The sequence below is a fragment of the Leptonotus elevatus genome, chromosome 1, assembly GCF_054856555.1.
Source record: "Leptonotus elevatus isolate MCC_2025b chromosome 1, RoL_Lele_1.0, whole genome shotgun sequence".
Lineage (NCBI taxonomy): Eukaryota > Metazoa > Chordata > Actinopteri > Syngnathiformes > Syngnathidae > Leptonotus > Leptonotus elevatus.
Window position 1 is genome coordinate 31,149,688 of NC_141239.1, and position 24,138 is coordinate 31,173,825.

Sequence of the window (24,138 nt, forward strand, 5' to 3'; positions counted from 1 at the left end):
AAATTTATTGACAGATTGACGATTACATTAACGGACGAAAAGAAACCTTCCGTCAATGCTTAGTTGGTCAAGTTTCGAAGTTTCCCGTCAATTGTCAACAAAATGGCCGTCTGTCATTGACGGATTGAAGGACCTTCCGTCAATATTGACGGAATGCCCACTTCTGCTCATCACTTATTTTCATACACTTTGACTACAATTTAAACTTATGAGCTGCTGGGAAAGGAATATAGAGACCTTAAGGAGGGTATCAAAATAAAACTTTTGATCACTCGATCAATTTTTAGCCAGAGCGGTCACACATATCAAATGCATTTTAACAATCTTACAATAATACTTACCTTAAACAAAATGGTCAGAACACACTATGGTAGACTTTGTCGGCTGGAAATCTTTTCGATTTATCCTTGCAATCCCTTCTCACAACACTCACACTTTCTTTGTTCACATTCGACATTCTCTACACCCGTAAATGGTACACAATGTGGGTCACATGATGTCATGTGAATACTATTGATACGGTACACCACATATTTTAAAAAGCTATCAAGAAGAAAACATCCACTTGAATCCAACTGCCGCCATTTTGTGTGCCAGTTTTTTATTTTATTTCCAAAATGACCTGGGCTATAACAGAACAATTGTCGGCATAATTAGAACCCGTGGAATAATCTAATTAGAAGAACAAGAACAAGAAGAGTACAAGAAGAAAGAACACTTAAAAAAAAAAGAAAAAAATAAGAAAATCAAAATGGGAAAAAAAACACATCATCATCGTAATATTTCTTTTTTCTTTTTCTTTTAAAAGATAGCTAGACGTTTCTATATTTTTTCATTGATTTGTCTTTTTATTTTTTATTTTTTTTAGAAATAAAAAAAAGTCTGTTTTTAGTTTTTTTTTTTGTCCCACCGACAAGTTGCGCTTACCTTCGGAAAACCGCCATCTGTGAGTGAAATAATCCTTCCAAAATCTTCCAATCCTGACATTTTGCACCTGCTACTGTTTTTGTCCTTTAAAAAAGACCCTCAAGTGTACAAAAAAAAAAAAAGAGCCAACGACGTGATAATAACAATGCTAATGCTAACGCTAACATGTGAATCCAAAGATGGTGATTAGCGAGCAGCCTTTTGGGATTATGTACACTGTGAGCTTATAATGCTTATTAATGTTATCATTATTATTATTGTTGTTGATGCTACACAGCACGCCGCCGCTGACCCTGTTGGTGTGAGCACTGCCCCCCCAAAAACGGGCCTGGATAGAAAAAGAAAATAGATTCATCCAGCCGCCATCTTGAAAGGCGGACAAAAAGGACAATGATTTTTTTTTTCTTAGATTGTTTAAATATACTCTTCACACTTTCTACGTCGGCAGCTCGTTAAAGATTTTTTATAATTTATATCTTCCAGTGAAAATATATTTACCGTTTATATATAATAATATCAAGTACTTTATATTCTTTTTTTCGCTTTTTTATTTTTTTTTGCTCTGGTTTGTCCATGAAGCCACGTGGAAACGCATCCCACTATTCCGACCACCCGGCCGGTCCGTAGAAATAATCCACAAAAGATGCGGCGTCCTTTCAGTTGGCTTGACTTTGGACTTTGGCAAAAAGTAGAGCTGCTTGTCACCTGAATGTGGGTGGGAGCATGTGCTCGATGAGGCGGAGTGGGGGCGGACGTCCACGGATGATGCCCTCCACCTTTCGCAACGACATGGGGCTACAGGGGGATGTCGCAGGTCCCCTCAGATTTGAGTCTCTTGTACGTTCTCCTTGGAGCTGCTTTTAAAAAGCAGAGGCTCGTTCTGCCCCTTGGCCATGAGGCCCTTAAGGGAACTGTGCAGGCTCAGCTGAGGCAGTGGGACTGGGGTGGGCAGGGTGCCGCAGGTCCCCAGGCCGCCGCCGCCCATGGAGCTGGGCACCTGGGAGCAGGACATGGTCATGTTCTGGGAGCAAGGCAGCGGGTTATTGTTGTTGTTGACACCCAGTCCCACCATGTTGTTGCCGAAATGGTGGGTCTTGTAGTAGTTGAGGTGCTCCGAACGAGTCAGGTGCGGCAGGGCGACCACGTCTGAGTGGTGCCGCCTCAGGCTCTGGCCGCCTCCAATTCCGCTGCTTTGCGTCAAGGCGCAGCCCCCTGAGATGCCGCCTCCGCCAACGCCCCGGCCGCCCAGCTCGTCCTCCACGTTGATGATCTCTATGGCCCGGGCGGGGCCGTGGTGCTTGTGGAGCTGGTGCTGCTTCCTCAGCTTGTAGAAGACCACCAACATCACTGCCGCCATGAAGGTGATGGCCACGAAGCAGCCGATGATGATCTTGGTGGTCTTCATCACGTCATCCAGGCCAGAGAAGCCCGGCTCGGTGATGGGCACAGTGAAGGTGGGCCGGGTGGCACGGGGCGAGGACGATGAGGACCAGTCGATGGACAGCGAGGAGGCCGTAGTTGGGACGCCGTCCGGCCACAGATGCCCCGAGGGGGTCGGTCCTGGTAGGACACGGATGAAGGTCTGGTTGATAGCCACCAGGGCAGACTCTTCTTCTCCTGGCGTCTCCACAGTTTCCACGGTGACCGTGGTGAAGTACGTGTAGTTGACGCTGACGTCGGCGGCAGTGACGTTGAGGACGGCGGTGGCCGTGGTGTTCCCGGCCGCATTGGTCACCATGCAGGTGTACTGGCCCGTATCTCGCAGGGTGACATTGGTGAAGTTAAGCGTACCGTCGTGCAGCACCGAAATCCGCACCCGGTACGAGCCGTGTGTCATCAGAGTACCGTTGGGCGTGATCCAGTTGACGGAGGTGGTGGAGGTGCTGGTGCGGCACTTGAGCTCGGCCGCCATGCCCTCGGTAACGTTGAGGTCGGTGGGTGGCTCCACGATGACGGGCGCGTAGCAGGTGAAGTGGCTCTGGTCCAACTCGCCGATGTATTTTCCCTTGAGGAAGGGGGGCGCGTGGCAGCGGGCGCAGCAGGTGGTGTTGCTGGGGACCGTCTCTTTCAGCCACCAGCTGAGCCAAAGCACGTCGCAGTTACACACCCACGGATTGTGGTTCAGGTGCACCCGCTCCAGCTGGTGCAGCGGTGTGAAGAGATCGTGCGGTAGCGAGTGTAACGAATTGTGGGACAGGTTGAGCTCCTCCAGGTTTTTCAAATCGTCAAAGGCGTTGCGTTCGATAACCGACACTTGAGAGTGCATGAGCCACAGCTTCCGGAGTGAAACCAAACCTTGGAAGGAGCCGGGCCGGATGATCTCCAACCGGTTCCCCGACAGTTCCAGCTCCTCCAGTCGCACGAGGGCCGTCAACTTGGGGATGTCCTTGAGCCCGCACATTCCCAAGTTTAGGTAACGCAGGTTGACCAGGCCCACAAAGGCGGCGTCCGAGATAAAGTCCAGTTTCTTGAGCTCGCCCAGGTCAAGCCGACGCAGCGAGGGCACGCGGTGGAAGGCGTAGCCCGGCAGCGTCTCGATGGGGTTGTTGCGCAGCCACAGCTCTCGTAGCTTGCTGAGGTACTCGAAGGCGTGCGATGGCACCAGCGTGAGGCGGTTGTCGAACAGCTCCAGCGTGTTGAGGTTGGGGAGGCCATTGAACGCGCCCACTTCGATCTGACGAATCTGGTTCTTGGAGAGCTGGAGGATCTCCAGGTGCCGCAGGTGCTTGAAGGTGTCCGACTTGATGACCTGCGGGGGGGACAAGTGAGTTTTGCTTATTACTTTGGATTTTCAGGCCCAAGAACTTGGTAGTGCAAAGGTCCTTTGTACTTGTAGCTGATGCTGATGCACTGGGGGCCTCAACATGATAGAGAATCTACCAGTTTGTTCAAGATATGCATCCTGTGGGATTGTTTTGTAATTTAGGATTGACGGACATAACTCCCCAAAAGTCACTTGGTAACTAAAGTTTTTTTTTTTTTTTTGCCTATGTCACTTAACTCATTCACTCCCAGCCATTTTCATTGAAGCAACCCTTTTGGCTCCCGGCTGTTTTACTGAATTTTGATTGATTTTGCAAGGCCCACAGAATATTGTGTTCTATTGCTATAAAAACATGGAACCTGCCAAAAGAGAGATTAGAGTCTCTTCTTTCATCAGGAATAAAAAGTGTATTTCTATCTGAATATTATTATTCACAAATCTGTTTAAAACAGTGGGGAAAATAGGTTTTTTAAACATGCCCTGGTTGGTCTCTTATACTCTGCTACCACCTGCTGGCCGTTTTTGTAATAACTACAATTGTTTCAAGCATTCTCTTCAGTTCAGAGGCTACATCAAAGCCTTCTGTATGCTCTTGCATTAAAAAACAAAACAAAAAAACGCATAAATACGTCTCCGGGAGCATGGTAATATTTAAAATAGAACGTATTTATAAGGTTTTGGGAGCAAATGAGTTAATGTAGGCATATCATGGCATCAAAGTTGGATGATCATTTCAAGGATTTTCCATAAACCGGCGTTGTAGAACGGATTGTGTTCCACTTTGGGGGTTTCTGTGTGTATGTGTGTGTGTTGTCCAATCTTGCTCACACTTACACACACACACACACACACACACACACACACACACACACACACACTCCTGGAATTGAGCCACCTCCGCCTCCAAATGTAGAGCAGGAAGTGGGAGGGAGGCGTTGGGGGCTTGTTGGAGGGTTGGTGGGGTGTGTTAGCGAGGGGGTGGGAGCTGTCAAGGCTTCACCGCGAGGGTCCTCTGCCGAGCAAAGAAAAAAATAAGCCGGAGAATCTAGGATGCCTTCAGGTGTTAAAACATTTTTAGATTTTTTAATCATTTCAAGAGGAGCTCCGGGATACGAGCGAGCGAATCGGAATGTATCTGCTCCAAAGGAAAACTAATATTGTGTTTTGAGTTTCTTGTATGCGGCAGCTCGTTCAAGTCCCAGAAGAAGTTTTAAAGATGTAAGAAAAAGGGATGTGCATGTCAGAACCCCTCTCAAAATTTGCACCATGTGGAGTTTGGCTGTAATTTGGATTTGACAGTTGCCCTGAAGTTTAAACAGTAGCTACAACCAAGCTCATTAGATTTCATTTTGGCTAACATCAAAGGAGTAACTGTGTGTTTTTTCATCTTTTTGTTGTGCTTTTTCTGGCGATGGTTGTAAAAAGAAACAAGAAGTTAGTGCGAAGCAAAAAGATTCACAGTAAATGACAGCTTTCATCCAGTGCATGCGTTTGCGAGATGTAACTGATGTACTGAAAAAGCTGGATAGCTTAGCACAAGTTTTACCAAGCGACCTGATATTTGGTGGACATGTATATCATAACTGGGCAGTGTTGCCAACTTGGTGACTTTCTCGCTAAACCTGCCGACTTTTAAAAAGCCTCTTTGCGACTTTTTATGTTGTTGTCAAAAGCGACTAGGGATAAATCTAGCAACTTTTTTCTGGTCTTCTTTAGGGTGTTGCTACTCACTTTTTGCGTCCATTACTATTGCATGCAAATTGACAATTATGCAAACTACTAACTAGGCAATGACATCATTTGCTACTTTCCTTACCCTACACTGTAACTGGATGCATGGAAATGTCTCAAGGACCCATGCCTGACATTGAAGTCAGCCATTTTGGTTTGAAACAGCTGTTTGCACTGTCATTTCTAAATAGTGTCTTGTGGAAAGTTCGAAAAAAGGAGCCGCCGACACCAGTTTTACTAGGCAACGTGAAATTGAGTAAACCATCAGAAAAGGACATATGAACAAGTCTCAAGAACCCATGGCCAATATCGAACATGAAGTTGGACATTTTAATTTGACGCAGTCATGAAGCAGTTCATTTGGGTGGAATCTTTCAGAAGTGCTCTATGGAAAACCAAAAAAAAGATGGAGCCGTTTACATCAGTTTGACCAATCAACACAAATATGGGTGGACAAAAAATCTGAATAGCCAGTGCCCAAAATTGAAGTGGAAGTCCGTCCTTTTGGTTTAAAGCAGACACTTTTGGCAAATTCCCTCAATAGCTTCCACTTGAAAGTAAAAAAAAATTTTTTTTTAAAGCCCCCAACACCAGAAATGGATGGATATTGTTGTGACTGTGTTTTGGGTTGGGTCATATGTGACGATGTTTTGGTCATGGGCTGATTGAGTGTTTTTTATGGTCCTATATTTGTCCCTTGAGATGACGATGTTGTCAGTTGCTATGCAGTTGCTATGGTCCTGTCATTTTCACTTTTAGGTTCTGTATTTAGGTTCTGTGTTCTGTGACTCTTATTTTGCCATATTGGCCTTTAGTCTGTCATATAGAATTGAGCATAGGCCGAGCGAGAGTTGCTCAGCGACACCTTTGTCAGTATGTCGAGGTTGTCTCTCAGCACGTCAAGGTTTCTCTCCACCCAGCCCGCTCAAGGTTCTTAGTGAAGGTTTTCCCATCAAGTGTTTTCTTGGAGGCCATCTGAATCCAGCCCTGCTTTCTGTTATTACTTTGTATTTTTGTATATAATGACTGTGTTTTCCAACTTCCGTGCCTTGTTTGTGTTTGGATCACCACTCTATACTTCGCGTGACAGAGAGATTTTTTTTAAACAGAACCGCCCAACACTTTTTCTTCACAAAATTGGGTGGACATTTCTGTTATTACGGAATGTACACAAAAGTCTCATGAACATTAGCTGCAGTTGAAACACATTTTGGTGAGCAAGTTAGAAGGCCAGTGCTCACTGCTGCCTCCCGAGGAATACGGTGGTACTACAATACAAAGCGTCTAACCTTTTTTTTCTCCCTGTCGACATGTTTGTAATTACTTCTCTCATAAACCCCGAACTGGTTTTTAATTGAAATCATCTGCACGGTTTGCAATCAAGCGAGCGAGCAAAAGTGAGGCGTTCGTGAGTCGATATGTAATATATAAACTCTTAATTGGAACATGTCTGACATTGTTGTTTATCGCCAACAGTCAATAAGTGGCACGTATATTTCTCCCGGGGGAACGTTTTTATGCGCGTGACCATAAACAAAACACAAAATGTCTTTTAAACGTCATTGAGCCCGTTTGGGATTTTAGGATTAACTTGTCAATGTTGACTTTTTCAAACTGCACTTGAGACGAGAGAACAGACAGAAAAGTAAAGCTGGAATAATGGATGAAAGATATTTAAGCTGCCCGAGAAATAAGAGAATATTTTATAAACGCAGAGTGTGCCGCATTTACGTGACAGCGGGCTGCCAAGAAATTTGGAACAATCTCTCAGCTGGGTGAGAAAACTGATGAGGCAACACCCAACTTAATGTGGTATTCACACTTCACATTTGGAGCAACCACTTAGTTGTGTTAGGAACACTATTATTTCTGAAGTTCCCTGAAGGCAACATCTGATTGAATGAGATTTTTTTTAATGGTCACACTTAAACCATTTCGTGCTTGAATGTAACTGTTAAATAAGCCACCAAGAAAGTGTGGCGAAACGACATGCTTTTATTTTGAAGGTCTGACTTCTGACAATGTTGCATGAGTGTTGCACAGCATAAGGACGTGTTATTGTGTTGGGTTGTTAATCTGTTGAACCTTTTATACACAATTTACAAAATGCTTCAAATGAACGTTATTAGAGAGAGTCCTTATGACATTAGGGGTTCAAGTCTCTACCACAAAAAAAAAAAAATCAAAACCAGAACAAATATTAAGCAAAGGTGTGTTTCTGTATAAGGTGTTAATTTGTGGAATAATTTTGAAACTGACCTGAAAAGATGTGAGTCACTTGCTGAGTAAAAAAAAGAAAAAAAAGAAAAAAAATCACAAGCAAAGTAAAAAAAAAGAAAAAATCAGACATGAGCTGGTAAAATTGCAGAAACCTTGTAAAAAAAAAAATTTTTTTTTTTTAGATGTATCAGTATGAGTGTAATGAAAATTGTATATGTGAGCATGATGATATGATTCATAAATACATTATGGATGATGTATGCGTATGCCTATGAATTTCATGTGCATATGCTGCTGGCAAATGTATGCGCATGTCAAACTGCAGTTGTATACAAGAGCAGGTTTATACATTTTATATATCAACCTATTATTGTATTAATAATGAAATAAGTCCAAACATACAAAGAATAAGGCACAGGACGAGATAAGTGTTCAACTTCTTCCTACTCCCTTTTGAACATGTCAACCATGACTAATGATGACTGTATAAGGTTTTTCTTCTTTTAAATTTATTATTTCAATTTTTCGCACATTTTTTTGTACAAATATTGATACAGATAAAACAAAAATAAAAAAATTATAATCCAATCATAGAAAAATAAGAGCAAACGAAAAGCGAGGTTCCACTCAATTGTGTATTCATCAATCATACTGGGCCAACGCTACGGTGTCAAGAAACACTTGACTTTATGCAGGGCTGTCACGCTTTACTTTAATTTCTCACGCTAAGAAAAAGTATCTGTAACCCATATGTACTAAACTAAACTAAAACAGAAGTGGATTGGAGCGATTGGGCGGGATTAAAGACCACATTTTATTATCAGGAAAGAGCAGCACACACATCTGCAGAAGGCATTTCACCTCTGAGGATTTCGTGTTGGGGCCCGAAACCCAAGGCTGTTCCAAGCATTTTCCCTTGGATTAACTTTACGCCGCCTCCTACGAGGAAATCTGTGTTTGATCGATGCTGCAAGCAAACGGGCCCTCACTGGAAACGTGGTCAGTACGTAGCGGGATTATGACACACGCACATCACACGTTGCCGTCATCATCATTGAAAACAGACTATAATACTTCAATAAGGTCCTCTATATCCTTACTATGAATTAGGCCCAGAGAGTTAGCAGCTGCCTTCGTACCTTACCAGAGACTGTGGGGGAGCTCGTGCGTGGCTTCATTTTTAGAAAACTACGACCAATCGTAAACAAACCGATCATATTGCTATTTTAAGAGATTGATGTGGGCCTCAATTAGAGATGTGCATTTCATTTTTGTTGGCCCTTGGCAGTGGCGAGCGCTCATAATAAGCTATGAATGCGGTGCATGCCCAAACCCTTCAATAAAATCATTGAAAAGATTTACCTGTCAGTGTCCTCTATTATACAATACTTTAGTTCTACTGCTTTGGTCTTAAATTAATGTGTCATTTGTCCTGTTTTCCTAAAAAAATCAAGTTGTGTTAGTTCCGAGAGGTTGTTTCTGTACGTGCGCCTTTTGAATGGCAAAAAGGCTGGCAGTAAAGCATCTTATCGCGTAATTTGTTTACTTGAATTGTTCTGCGGTAAACAGTCAGTGGTTGAGTTCGTCGCCGAGTCACAACAATGAGTGCCGTTTTCCCGGAAAACTTTTGAGGAAAAGAAGAATATCATTTGAAGTGGTTGTCCTACTGAAGTAATCATTACAAAAACAGGGACGAATTTCGTCCGTCACTTTCAAGCCAGGGCATACGAGAAACATAAATGGCTCGCTGGCTGTTCGCAGGTTGAGCCCACTTCATGGGCCAGTTCTGAATACTGTAAATTCCAACGTTTTGGAAAATTTGTGGGCATGTGATTGTGTCATTTCACTCGCTGGTTACATGACACAGTGTGCGCATCAACCTGCGTCAGTCCTGAATATTTCCGCTTTAATTTTATACCTACACACTGGTATAAAAATAATAATTAAATTACTACTAATAAAAATATGTGTCACTCCAGCATGCCCACTCTAAAAGGTCACCGCTCGCCAAGCGCTCGTAGTCAACACGTTAAGCTTTTTATAGTGAGTGTCTATGGGGAGGAAGGCTGAATGCCAACATCATCCAAAATACTGTGGCGATTGTTTTTATATTTTCACAGGTTGAACTGGGCATAAGACGTAGAGATGTGTGGGTGAACGTTGGTAACTGCAGTCCTTGTGTTAAAAAAAGAAGGGTTCATTTCAAAATCCCAGCCGCGGGAACTCCCAGGTTGCTATGGGTTAGGAGTACACACACCACTAAAGTGGCTATTCATAAAAGTTTTCTGACCTTTTTCGATGAGTTTCTCATGGGAAAATGCGTACCCTTTCTTCATTGTTTTTTTTTTTTTTTGTGATGGAGTTTTCTTGTACAATGCTAGTTTACACACCGGCAAAAGTGATTTTTTCTAATAGGTTTTTGGTGAGCTAACAAATACACGCACGCACGCACGCACGCACGCACGCACGCACATACACATAAAAAAAAAATATATAAATATATATTTAAAAAAAAAAGAGCAATGATGATGACATTACCGAATGAACAATACTGAGCTCTTAAAAAAAAAAGAAAAAAAAAAAGCAATGATGATGACATTACCGAATGAACAATACTGAACTATTTAAAAAAAAAAAAAGAAAAAAAAAAAGAAAAAAAAAGTGATTTTGGGCAAATCCTTGAGTACTGCGCAATAGATACTGTGCGATCCATTTTGCTTTTAACGCTTAATATAAGGACCGGAAGTTGAGACACACAACGGTCACTTAAATCTTCCGGGTTTTGTGAAAAAGGTCCATAGCGGAACGCAACGCGCCAACAGTCTCGGCAAATCACAGTCGGGGTCCGTCGGGAGCGCCGAACGAATAACGGTGAGAAACGGTGCGCAGTTGAGTTGGGTAGTTTTCTGACGTAAATCAATCTTTAAAGGGTAAGTCAACAGAAAGTCAGACTCTTGCTCCACCCCTCACTAAGATTTGAAATCGGCGCTCAAATGGGGTGTTACCTGGAGGACCGTTGGGTTGTGAATGGAGAGAGAGTTGGGCGTGGTCTGGCTGTGATTGACAGCAGCAACTCGCTAAGAAGGCATTTAAGGAGGCGTGTATGGGACTGAGCCGGTGGGTGGTGGGGCGACTACGTCACGATCCACAAGTGATGTCGTCTGAAACTTCTCGTGTAATGAGAGAACAAACAGCCAAATTGTGTTTATCTCAGTGTTTAACTTTAAGATGGCACCAAACACACACTTTTTCAATCTTTCAACAAACATGCACTAAAATGTCAAGATAATTACCAGGACATGAAGACAGCATCTGTCGACACCAGTTTATCAGGAAAAAAATAAGTGTTGAGTTGCCCTTTAAACATGTCTTTAAATGTGTAGAATTATAAACCGAAGATATATCACCATACGCTCTTAATTGAAAGTGTACAAAAGTATGTTTCTCAGGGAGATCAAGTGGAAGCTGATGATTTTGAGGAGGAAATGTAGTAGTAGTTATGGCTCATAACATTGTCAATTTCTTTGATATATTTTGATTATAATGTGCATATGCACCTATAAGAATATTTGAACTTTTGATTTTAAGAAATGATTTGCACTTTTCCAAGTTATGTGAACTTCTTCAATGATGAGCTTTTCAGTTTGTAAGCTAAAAAAAATTGTTTATACTTTAATGTTTTATGCTACCTATTTTCATTAAGAGTCTCTTCTTTCATCAGGAAGAAAAAGTATATTTCTAACTGTTTTCCGTTTTGCAGCAATTAGCATTAGAATATAGCTAAGATCTGTTTTAAACTGTGGGGAAAATAGCTTTTTGCAAAATGGCCCTGGTTGATCTCTAATACTCTGTACTCTGCTGCCACCTGCTGGCCGCTTTTGTAATAACTACTATTGCTTCAACCGTTCTTTCCAGTTCAGAGATGCATCAAAGCCTTCTGTATGCTCTAGCATAAAAAAAACACGTAAAAATCTTATGAACGAGTCACGGGACACTGGTAATATTTAAAATAGAACGTGTTTGTAAGTTTTTGGGAGCAAATATTTGAAAATATATGTTGCTTTTCCAAACACTTCTTGTAAAAATGCACTTAAAATTTGCAGAAAAAGTGTGAAAAAATGCAACTTTTATTACGAATTTTTGAAAAATTGACCGCAAAATCAGGCATTTTAGCCCACAAAAATCATTAAAAGTTCTTAAAAATTTGCAACAAAATTTGTGCAAGGGGACGCATTGCGATCATCAAAACCCCCGCACCCACACATGCATAGCTAGATGGCGAGACTAAATGTTTCATGACATTTGGAACAATCAATCATGAGTTTCTCCGATTTGGCCATGTTCCTGGAGGCACACCACTTCATGCCCGCTCACCTGTATGGCGTTCTCCTGCAGGTTGAGGTATCTGGTGTTGACGGAGATGCTGTCCGGCACGTCGTCCAGGCTCTGGCGGGTGCAGATGACGCGGCTGGCCTGGTTGGAGCAGGTGCAGTGGTCCGGGCACGAGGACGACGAGGACGATGTGACCACCACCGCCGCCGCCAACAGGAAGTACAGCAGCGCAAAGAGGAAGGGGGAAGAAGGGCCGGGAAGGCAGGTCAGCGTGGCGATGCGCATGGCAACTGGGTCATGACCCGGCGCTGCGATCCGAAGGTGCGGCCCACGTGTCCAGAAAAGCCTTGGGGGATCCCGCCGTGCTCCTTAATCCCAATGCGCAGCTCCTTAATCCCTCATCGCGCCTTGGCGCCGCTGCCGATCTCTGCGCTTCTTCTCTTGCTTGCCGAGGGAACATAGAGCGACGCAGATAAGCAGATGTTATTCCCTTTCTGCCGACGCTCGTTTGGGGAGGATGCAAAGCTGCGAGTCACTGAGAATAAACAACAAAGACAAGAAACAAATGTACATACATTAGGGACGATAAAGACAAGAAAATTAGCCCCTAACACAATTTTCACCAACAGACGCGAAATTGGGTGGACATGATTACCACATCAGGATACACGGAAACGTCTCATATCAAGGATGCCCGTTCCCGTAATTGAACAGCAAGTTGAACATTTTGCTTTGAAGCAACCACTTGAGACGTGTTCTACGTACTTACTGTCTCCTGGAAAATAAAACCAATTATAGCCCCAAACACCAGTTCCACCAAACAGCAAAAAATTGGGATTAACAAATAATAACGGGACACACAAAAAAGTCTCAAGGACCCAAGACAGAAAATGAACAGGACATTTTGGTTTGGAATGTTCATTTTTTGCTAATCCTTACTTCCTTACTGTAAAGCTAAAAACACTGACACCAGTTTCATCAGTGTACATGGAATTTGGTGGACAGGAAAAAGACAAAAAATTCTCAAAGATTCATGCCCAAACCTGAACAACCAGTCAGTCTTTGTGATTTGAAGCAGCAATTTTGGGCATATTCTTGGTATGCCTATGAAAAATTACAGAACAGTTTTACATATGATGGACAAGAACTTGGGTATGAAAGTCCGTCAAGATGGAATACATGAAAATGTCTCAAAGTCCCATGCCCGGAATTGAACAGCTAGTCTGATGTTTTGGTTCTAAGCGGCCATTTTAGACATGTTTGTCTGAAGCAGCCCTTTCACACTCACTCACAAATACTGCAATGTTGAAAGAAAGAAAGTTGAGATGGAATTCATTGGACATACAATATCTATCATAACAAGACAGATAAAAAAAAAAAGTCTCAAGGACCAATTTCCCATAGCCATTTTAGGCGTGTGCTTTGGAAAGTGCCCTGGTCAAAAGCTGGAATTATAGTCAGACCCAGTTTTTTTTTTTTAGGGGTAACACGCAGCGACGTAGATGTTATTCCCTTTCTTCCCGCCGCTCATTTGGGGAACATAAAGCCCGGGAGTCACCGAGGGAGAACAACAAAGATGAAAAGAAGAACGACAATAAGAAGAGGAAGAAGACAACATATCAAAGCCTCTTCCGTCAACACAATAAACAATGCAGACATTTAGAGCTTATCAAAGACAAAGATCTTCTGGAAATATTGTGTCAAAACAGACGCAATTGTTCTGGGCTCACTTCCACTCAGTTGGACTGGTTTGATTGAATGAGGAAGGTTAATACGTACTCCAGGACCATTTTTCCTGGAAGGGGTGAAACATAGGAATTGAATCAGAATGTAAAATTAACTGTAAAGAATTGAAGAGTATGAAACTGAACCAAAGTGTACCAATATGAAAAGAATTGAACCGCATCGAACTGAACAAAAGTGAAACCGTCCATGGCAAGCTGAAGAGGCCTATAATAAAATGAATGGCACTGATCCAAAGTCAACAGAAACATTGTGGACAAACTGGATTGATAATCCTAACTAGTCCGAATTGAACTGAAGAGAACATAACTGCAACAAATGTAACGGATTCAAAATGAACAGAAACAAACAGGGTTAAGTGAACTCAAAAGAACTGCAACAAATTACTGAAAGAAGGTGAAAAAAAATTACTGTAAAAAAAACGATGTACGGAAGTGAATCAAAGCGCAACATACTAAACTGAAGAGAATGGAAGTGAACCAAACTGAACACAACAGAACTGAAGTGAACCAAAGTCAAGTGAACTGCAACTGCCCACAAACGAACCAAAGTGAAGCAAACGACAGGACCATACTGAAATAAACAGAACTTAACTGACCCAAACAGAAGAGAACTGAATTGAACTAAACTGAACAGAACCAAACTGATCTGAATTAAAAAGAGGTGAGCCAAGGTGAACAAAACCATCTGGAATTAAAGCGAACAGAACTGAACTCTACGGAGTGGAACTGATTTCAATGGAACCCATTTGAACCAAACTAAACCAAACCGAAGCGCATTTGCTAGTAACAAACAGATTTCCAATGAAAACAAAATCTCTCCTCTCTTAATCATGTCATCCTTCCCAGCCTTAAGCAACGGCATTGCCAGCAAACTTCAAGCACAAAAGGAAGCTAAAATGCTAATTCTTAGCCTCGGGGGCTGACACTAGCCTGCGTGCCGCAGTCTGCGTTACAGCATAGCTAACAGCGTTAGCATCCTGGGTGGAAATGCAGGAAGATGGCCCCCGGGCTGGGCCATCTGAGGCAGGCCGCCCGCAACAGGCAGCGACACCTTTTATTTTACTTTTTTTTTTTTTTTTTCATCAACAACGACGACTTTAATGATGCCACTCTGACACCGCCGGGTGAGGAAGGAGCGAAGGATGGAGGAGAAGGACGAGGTGGGAGAAGAGGGAATTATCAACGGCGTAATGGATGAATACTGAGCAGCTGCAGAGGAGGAAGACGAAGAGGGGGGGGGGGCATGAAGCGGGAGTGAAAGGATGATGAGGGATAAGGAGATGGTATAAATAGAGAGAGAGAGATTAAAAAGAGAAAGAGAAGAATTCCGAATATTAATAAGAAGGAGGAGGGGGGGAACAATGAGAAAGTGAGAAATTCTTGCGCCAGAAAAGGTGACAGGCGAAGGCGGTTCGAGGGAGCTTTAGCGTGATCAATAATCGTTTTTAATGAAATGTTACCATCGGTATTCTTCTCACTATTCGGCAAGGCTCAGATATTGATACTGTCCTATTGTATGGTACTGGCATAGTATCAACACACCAATGTCAGGTAGCGATTGATATTACTGTGACCAAGTTTGTCCAAGTCATGTCAACATTAAAACATACGGTACATATGGCATTAGTTAAGTAATGATTGATACACCTTTTTAGGTTTTGATTGATTTTCAGGTATCAATATTGTGGCTCCGCTGCATTATAGGTAAAGTATTGATACACAATGTCAGGTATTGATACTGTTGCTGTGCAGCATCAAAGGCCAATTGTTTACACACAAGGGTTAGTTTTGAAATGTTCATTATAGTTACTTTTTATTTACTTTCGTTTTTTTATTCAATTAGTTTTAATTGTTTTTTAGAGCAAGTTTCTTAGTTTTATTGACTTTTTTTTTAATGCCTCATTTTAGGTTAGCTTTTTATTAGTTTTATTCATTTAAAAATGTAGTATTTCTAAAGAAAAAAGTCACTAAGTTTTGTGTAGTAAAATACAGTTCTCGAACAATATATGGTTAGTTTTAGTGAGTTTTGTTTTTATTTTATTTCGTCAACAAAAATGTTTTTCCAATTTTAGTTTCTGTCACTTTGTTAGCCATAATAATGTTCTGCTAAATACAGCATTGACACGCCAACATTACGCATCATGACTAAATCTATGCGACATTCAAGTATTTTTAGGTATGCATTGAATGACAAGTTTGACAATTTCCACGCGCATCGTCATGGACCCCACCCCATCGACCCCCCCGCCCCATCCGACCACCACTACCTGTCACCCTGCAGCCATCCACCACCATGAATAAATACATATATCCCAGACCACCGGAAGCCAAAGCCCCCCCTGTGGAGTCCGACGCCGCAGTGACCTCGCACTTAGACGAGACATTAACTCGCTACCATGTCACACATTAGCCCTTTGACACAAACACGCACACACATGCACATAGAGCGTAGCTTCCTCTTCCAGCTTTGCTCCGGCTCGCTGTGCATTCAAATGTTCGCCAACAGTTACCATGGTAACCCTATTCAGCCTCCATCCAGCTGTATCCCACTGCCCCCCCCCCCTCCCCTTGCTCATTAGTAGCCCAAACACAGACTTGTACAAATGACACGACCTGAACGTCGTCACAGCGCCGCCGCGGCCGAAATGACAATGTAGTCGTGTGCTAGTCCTCGTCAAGTGAACACTACGAAAACAACATTGAGACCTCGTTACAAGTGGTAGTGGATGGGGGGGTAGACATTGTAGGTGGCCGCTAGCTAACATTACCATATTGCATCATACAATTCACCGCACGTTAGTTAGCGACACCGTCGCAGCTAGCTATGTTGCCGCTGCTGCTAGCAACGTCACCGCAGCTAGATATTCTGCAATCGCTATGCCGCCATTGCTACGCTGCTGCTACCCCGTTGCTGCTAACGCTAAACCATGGTCACTGCACAGTGTGACCAGATGTCACACTTTAACCGGGATAGTCTCGTTTCGAGCCTTGTGTCCCGAGTAGAGCGAGATTTTGCCAGCGCCATTGTTTTTACGCATGTCCTGTCCCAGCGTCTCGTTTTTTGGGCCACGTGTCTGTCAATCATACAGTTGTCACAACGATTCATTTGAATAATCCAACTATATCTAATCGCTATCAGACGTGTTTTCGTCATGTGGATCTAGAACTACTTCCTGCTTCCGTGTTCAAGAATCATGGGAAATGTAGTCCTACTTAGCCAGGAAATCCAAGCTCACTTGTGGCTTTGCCAGAGACTGATGCTGCATTCGAGGATGGTCGGACGTCACATTTATCCCAATTGTTTTCTCCCAGTTCAAGTCCAAGGGAAACGGTATGGAAACTTTTTGGGCTCCTAACATTTATTTGTCCATGATTGTAAAACCGTGTAAACGTCATTTTAGACGTTTCGAGAACTCACAAGGAGGCCTTTTACTGCGCAGGCGTTTTGGGTTGAAAACCCCCTTCTTTGATAAGCTAGTTCTAAAAAGTTCTCTTGTGATTGTGTGTGGAGGACACCAGAAAGTGAATGAGGCTAAGCTAGCGACTTTCTAGATATATTTTTGCACCTTTTATGTTGTTTCTGACGAATGTATTTTAAAGGGGAAATTTATACTGATTGTTTCACAAACAAAAACATTTTACTTGTGAGATTTTGACAGACTTTTTTTTTCTTCCTGATTGTGATTTGAGGTTAAAGCTACTCACGATAAAAGAAAGTAATTTTATTTTAAGGTATTTGAAATGGTTAAACGAATACTCCTATTATATTACCTTATCTCATCATCATTTGAAATCCATTGTAATTATTAAGATTAAAATGTTATATTTTCACTTTATTGAACTGTTAATGGGAAATACTGGTTGTCGCTTTCCTTTCCATGCTCTTTTATTTTCCTTACTGAAAATTATTTTATGTTGTACAACAACTAGAAAACTTACTAGCTTATTTTGTATTAAGTAGGGGTGGGAATCTTTGAATGTCTCACGATTCGATTTGATTCCTATTTTTGGGCCTGCGATTCGATTCAGAATCGATTTTCGATTGAGAACGATTTTTGCTTCAAAATGATTCGATTGACAACGATTTTTGCTTCAATCTGTAGATGTGCAAGGAATTGTAATGATCTACTCCAGTTTGACTCGCTAATGCTAATTAGCGCGCTACTCGCGGCACTTATATCACTCAAAAGAACGGCTCCACGCTGAATAAAAAAAATTAACTTTTATTGGAGTAACTTGATCGTGACTTTTTCCTTCTACTTTCTAATGTGGCTACAACTTAACAGTGTATTAGACCGCGTGGGACCACACTGCCCCTCAGTGGCCAAACCGGGTACAACATGAACAGCGCTCCAAATAAAGGTACGCACAAACAAAGGCAAGACCGTATAAAATAATTTAATAATTTAAAACCAATTCTGAATCGTACTAAATGAGAATCGATTTTTTTTTGGGGGGGGGGGGGGGCACACCCCTAGTATTAAGTATCCTGAATTCTGAGCCTGTTCTTTTGCCGTTTTTTTTGTAATGCAAGAAAGATTGGTGAAGCTCCAATTTTCCTACAAGCTGCCTCACTGATCCTTTGATGGCGAGCAACCCACGACGAACAAGGAACGATTACCACACCCCTTAACCGACGGCCTTGTGGTAGGATGGTGCTAATCTTGTTGACCAACAACAAGATCACCTTTTTGGATACGTTCTATGACTTTTGACTTGGACTAAATTGGATCGTCACGGAACAATTTCCACAAGGAACAAAGAAGGATTACTTTAGTTATCGGGCCGAGGATTGTGTTGTACAATTTTGCATATGCTGTTCGAACTAAAAGTTATAATTTTGCAACGTTAAACCTGTGTCACTCCGTTATTGCTTCAACTCTCAGCAGTGACGTGCACATGCTCTGAAGTGGGTTGCACAGGGCAAGAAAATCAAACATAGAATTTTGTGCTGTTTGTGCAATGTGGGTCACTGACCCACTTGGCCCAGGATGCCACAGACTGTCAAGACATGAAAAATAATACGAACAATTATTGCATGGATTTCAAACAAAAGTATTCATTTAGTGTTGTTAGTGCGTTTGAGGACATCATGTTAAACTGACATTTAGCATGACAAGCGAGCGCATGACAGTGGATTTGATGTTTGTGCGTTGTGAGGGGGCAAATGTAGGCACTTCACTTCCCGTTATTCCCAACACGGCCCCTGGCCTACAGACATTCTGCTCTGTACCATCCTACAGGCCCCCCCCCCCCCCACTCTCTCTCTCACTTTTTCCCTTAAATCTCAGTGAAATATTCCAGACGTTGAGCGCATGTTTTAGTGCGTTTAGCGTGCGCGCCATTAATGCACGCTGACATATTTCATATCTTTGGACGCGTGACAGGAATTCCTAATCGCACACAAGCTAAATGTTTAATGGCCAATGTGTCGGCTGGAGGAGGTTAAAAGATGGCCTGCACGCGTTTGATCCGGGGCGGCGTCCCGGCTTGAGTATTTGACTTACTAAAGAGCAAATGCACCTCTAAAGTAGAGAAGATTACCGTTTGCATCCTAATTGGAGTCAATCGCGTTCTACTTGCAGTCAACCGCGTCGCACAGTAATTGCAGTGAATCGTTCGTACCGACTCATATTGCATCTGGAGTCGCTTTCTTCATAGAAAGTATGTTCATCGTCGCGTTGTATCGAGATTGCGTTCGTGCATGCGCTGTCAGCTGCAGTGATGGGGTCCTTCCCACACATTTCAAGATGAACGTGCAGAGATGTGAAATGTCAGAGCGTGAAAAATGCTGACGTCATGCCGGCAAAACGATGATGAAGCGGCGCGACGACACCGACTGACTTTGACGCTTTGTATACCGGACACGTGAATCACTGAAAAGAACCAAGCCGATGCGCTCGTCAGAACATTTTACAGGTTAAGTGTTTGTGTGTGTGGGGGGGGGGGGGGGGGGGTCTTCTTCTTTGCCGCGTCCAGGCAAGCGTGAACGAGGACCCAAATCCGTCAGCCGCGCTCGGATAAGGCGTGAATACCTGGATGATCCCCCGGGAAGCGACACGCTGCCAGGCGCGACGCCGAGGCAGCGGCGATAGAAAAGATTAGACAGAAAAGACTCCAACCCAACACCAGCCATTTTCCACACGTAGGCTACACGGCCACCAATGTGTACATTTTGCAGTTACATGACAATTTTGCTACTAAGTTTAAAATAAAATAAATAAAAAGTAGCAGTGGCAGGGTAGTGAGTCAGTGTTTCATTATGGTGTATGGCGTAGCTAGCGGGAAAGAGTCAGCTGACCAATGGCGTCAGTTGCTTCCTTGCGGCCTAGCTAGTAGCATAACTAGCCATGGATACTGTAGCTAGCTCTGAATTGGCAGTTGGGCATCAATAGGAGTGAGTGCTACATTTGTGTGTGCCTTAGCGCAGCTAGCTTCCGTTTGCAGGAATTAACAACAAAGAACACCGAGTGGCAACGGAGACGTTAGCTTCCGCTAGGCCAGTTAGCTGCTGTACACTTGTCTCTTGTGTTCAGTCTACGACACATTAGCAGTCATAATCTGTGACGTACTAAAAGTCTCCATTAAGGGGGAGTAAAAGAGCCACTTCCTGTGTGTGCGTGTGTGTGCGTGCGTGGCGAATCAATGGCGGTATTGATTAAAACGGCGTGATGGAATCCATCATGTCAGCGCGAGTGCGCCGCTAAACGCATTTTAATAAAACGTTAATGGATGGAGTGGATGGATTCAATCAGCGGCTGGCAGCCATGCCACAAAGTGCCACATATTGTGACATAATGTCATAGATTGTGCCATATTGCCTCGTATTGTGATATACTACCACGCATCGTGGCTTGGCTCGAAATGAAAGACAATCCGATTGTAATTGGAGTGAATTCCGTTTCAGTGCGTTATCATTTTAAGTGAATCAAAAGTAAAGTTGGAGTGAATAATATGGTAATTATAGAAAAGACACCATCGTTGGAATATATTGAATTGCATTGTAACTGGAATAAATCATATCACAATTATGGAGAAACACATAATTAGATTAAATCGAATCACATTGTAATGGACTGAATTATATCCTAATTATAAAGAACTGCACTATAATTGGAGTAAATCAATCGTACTGCAATTGGAGTGAATCGTATTACAATTAGAGTGAGATACACCAGAATTGGAGTGAAATGAAACACTTTGTAATCGGAGTGAATTATATCATTATTATACATAAATGGAGTAATCGAATCACACTGTAACTGGATTAAAAATATATCGTATTATAGAGCAATGCACCGTAATTGGAGTGAATTGAATGCCATTGCATCAACATTGCTGTAAAATGGTATAGCACGAGAAATCATGAATTGAAAAGACTCATAGCATATGTCATAGTAAATTGAAGTGAATCACATTGCATCGTGATTGGAGCGAATCGTATCGCATCACTAATAAAGTGGATCGTATCCTAATTGGAATGACTCTATCACATAAAAATGGAGTGAAATCAAAACACTTGACATCGTAGTTGGAGTGAATTGTAGCGTAGTAGAAGTAAATGGTATCATATTCATCATGACCGGAGTGAACCTGACCATAACACCACATATTGTGACATATTGTGGCCGATTGAGCGGAATGGCGTTCGCTCAAGTCCGATTCCGTCTCGCTGTCCCCTTCGGGCGGTGTTCAGGACGCACATCGCGCCGCACGCCATCTGCACCTCCCGTCTCCGTCTTTTCTCAGGCTCGCCGGATGGTTATTGACAAGCTGAAATGTGGAAACGAGGCGCCCTCAAGGAGTTTGCTTTATCTGTGAACTGGAAAAGAATTCATCAATGATGGGTCGTTCATCATTTTTGATTGATTTTAAGTGGCCGAAAAGAGGTCTGACATGGAGAGGTTCACAAATGTCAACATGAACTGACTTGTTTGGATTTAAGACGATATGCTCAATTGATATGACTTGCTGCAATTGGAATCCGATATGATACACTACAATTAAATTCCAATTACAGCGTGACGATTCAATTTACGGTACTCCAATTAAGATACAAGACAATGACAATATGACGTGACCATTACGATGCAATCCATTTTTATTCCAAATTAGGTTGTGATACGAACACAATTGACAAAACAATCCAATCTGGTTATCACTCAAATTGCAATACGAAACACTTCAAAAATACAATTACTACAATTTTAGTGCAAGATGATTCAATTTACCAATTAGGATATGACGCATTACACGATTAGTTCAATCACGCTGCGATACAATTCACTCCGAATTATGATATGATACATGCCAATTGTAGTCACGACCATCGGATTCACGCCAAATCGGATACAATATGGTTAGCCCAAAACTCCTATTTTGATACAACGTCCTCCAACTGAGATGTGATCAAATCAACTGCAATTATGGACTCCAATTACAATACGATGCGTTTTGCTTTTTGCTTCAGCGCTACAGTACATTCCGATTGCGATAACTATACCCTTCAAATTGTGCTGCATTATGTAGCGCCACTATTTTTAGAGCTATAATTTGCCCACCATCTTTAGCTTTAGCCGTCCAAAACGGAACACGGTCGAACATCAGCGGGGCTCGTCTATCGCAGCTCGCGCTGGTCGCGGCGCTTATAAACATTTCAAACCTTTGACTAACCGCCAGCAGACTTGACTTTGACCCGGGGGGGAGTTTGAAATATGAAAAAGGGGGGGGGGGGACTCACAGACGCTCTGATTTAAGGCAAGAACAAGAACAGAGTAGAGGAACACAAAAAAAGAAAAGACAAAGAAGAGGAAAAAAGCAAAGTGGCAGCGGGCAAAGATGACGACAGAGGCGAAGAAAAAGAGGACAAGACAAAGACAGACATGGTGAACAAGTTAAGGACAAAGAACATGAAGCAGAAGGCCAAGAAAATGAAGAGGACAAAGAAGGCAGAGAATAAAAGATGAAGAAGACAACAAAGACGATGAGAGGATAAAGAGGAAGAAAACAACGAAATAGAGGACAAAGATAATGAAAAAGAAAAGGAATTAAGTGATGAAATAGAGGCCAAAGAGAAAGACAGATGGCAGAGGACAAAAAAATATTGTTCAAGTAAAATTCTTCAATTAAAAAAAATAAGAACACAAATTAAAACAACGAAAAGTAATAAAAAGTTCAAGTAAAAAAAAAAAAAGCAATACAGTAAATAAAAAGTACATGTCAAAATGTAAATACACGTCCATAGAGTCCATGATGAGGAAGTAAACCAAGTCCACCTCGACTCAAGTGCAACAAAGCGTCCCGTTTTCTTGCAGTCTCCTTTTCCCAGACTCCAAACAAAATCTTTCACGTGACGTTAAAGACGCTTGGCGGTCCTCAAGGATGTTATTTGCATATCCCGCGCAACCAAACGCCCTCCGGGCCCAAACATCAATACCGTTCACGCAAACGCACACGACACACATGCACTTTGCTCCCTCCGCGTGTGTGCGTGTGATCATGGCTGTGTGTGTGTTTTGAAATGGCCGACGTCAAGAAGTGCAGCATTCTTTGTTGTTTTCCACATGAAATATTCAAAAGTTGCTGAAAAGGCGCACGCGGGCCTCCGGCAATCACGTGACCCCCCCCCATCCTCCAAAAAAAAGAGAAGACATTTAAACAAATGGCGCAAGTTGCAACTGCCTCAATGTCAAAGTCCATGTCAAGGTCAACCACAAACAAGCCTGCTTAATAAATTTTAAAAAACACTCCAATACTGCGCCAAGAACACAGTAAGTATGCAAAGATGTCAATGAGATGGAACACGAGAAGAAAGCCACATTTTACACTCTGCGTGTGCCTGCATTGGAATGCAGGACATACCGCCTCATAAATATTCTCACACAGTATACACACCATCTCCTGCATTAACATTAAAGACGCACGCTGGTGGGAAGAAACATCAGCAGCTCAACGTGTTTTTTAAAGGGAAAAAACATCAATAGGAAAAACTGAAGTAACAGTAAAACTAAATAAAAAATGTCAAAAAACGAATACAAGTATTTTTTTTTACACTTGAAAGGAAAATATTCCGTTTTTTTTAAACAAAAATATTTTCAACATTTTTAAAAAGGAAACAAAACAAAAAGAAAAGAAAAAAGTAACAGTTTAACTATTTGTCAAAAATTATTAAAAAGTAAAAGTGAAAATGAAAGTAAAATATTTAAAGATTTTAACTAAGAATTTTAAAAAAACGAATAAAAGTATATATTTTTTAAACTTGAAAGGAAAATACTCAGTTTTTTAAAACAAAAATATTTTAAAAAGTAAAAAAAGCAAAAATACAAGAAAAATGTAACAGTAAAAGAATCAAAATAAAATGTAAAATATTTTTCCAAAAACAATTAAAAAGTTTTTTTTTAAAGTCTAAACTTCAAGAAA

At 42.0% G+C, this 24,138-nt stretch overlaps 1 protein-coding gene across 1 annotated transcript in view; it reads right to left on the reverse strand.

Moving 5' to 3' along the window:
- Nucleotides 1-584: 584 nt before the first annotated feature.
- lrrc4ba (leucine rich repeat containing 4Ba) overlaps nucleotides 585-24,138 on the reverse strand; it is a 32,274-nt gene continuing 8,720 nt past the window's right edge. Inside the window, exons 2-3 of the mRNA XM_086092493.1 lie at nucleotides 12,017-12,509; nucleotides 585-3,676 (exon numbers count right to left, since the gene is read on the reverse strand). Of these exons, the coding sequence (XP_085948619.1) occupies nucleotides 1,748-3,676; nucleotides 12,017-12,259 (2,172 nt within the window). The 5' untranslated portion in view covers nucleotides 12,260-12,509 and the 3' untranslated portion in view covers nucleotides 585-1,747. The remainder of the gene's footprint in view (nucleotides 3,677-12,016; nucleotides 12,510-24,138) is intronic.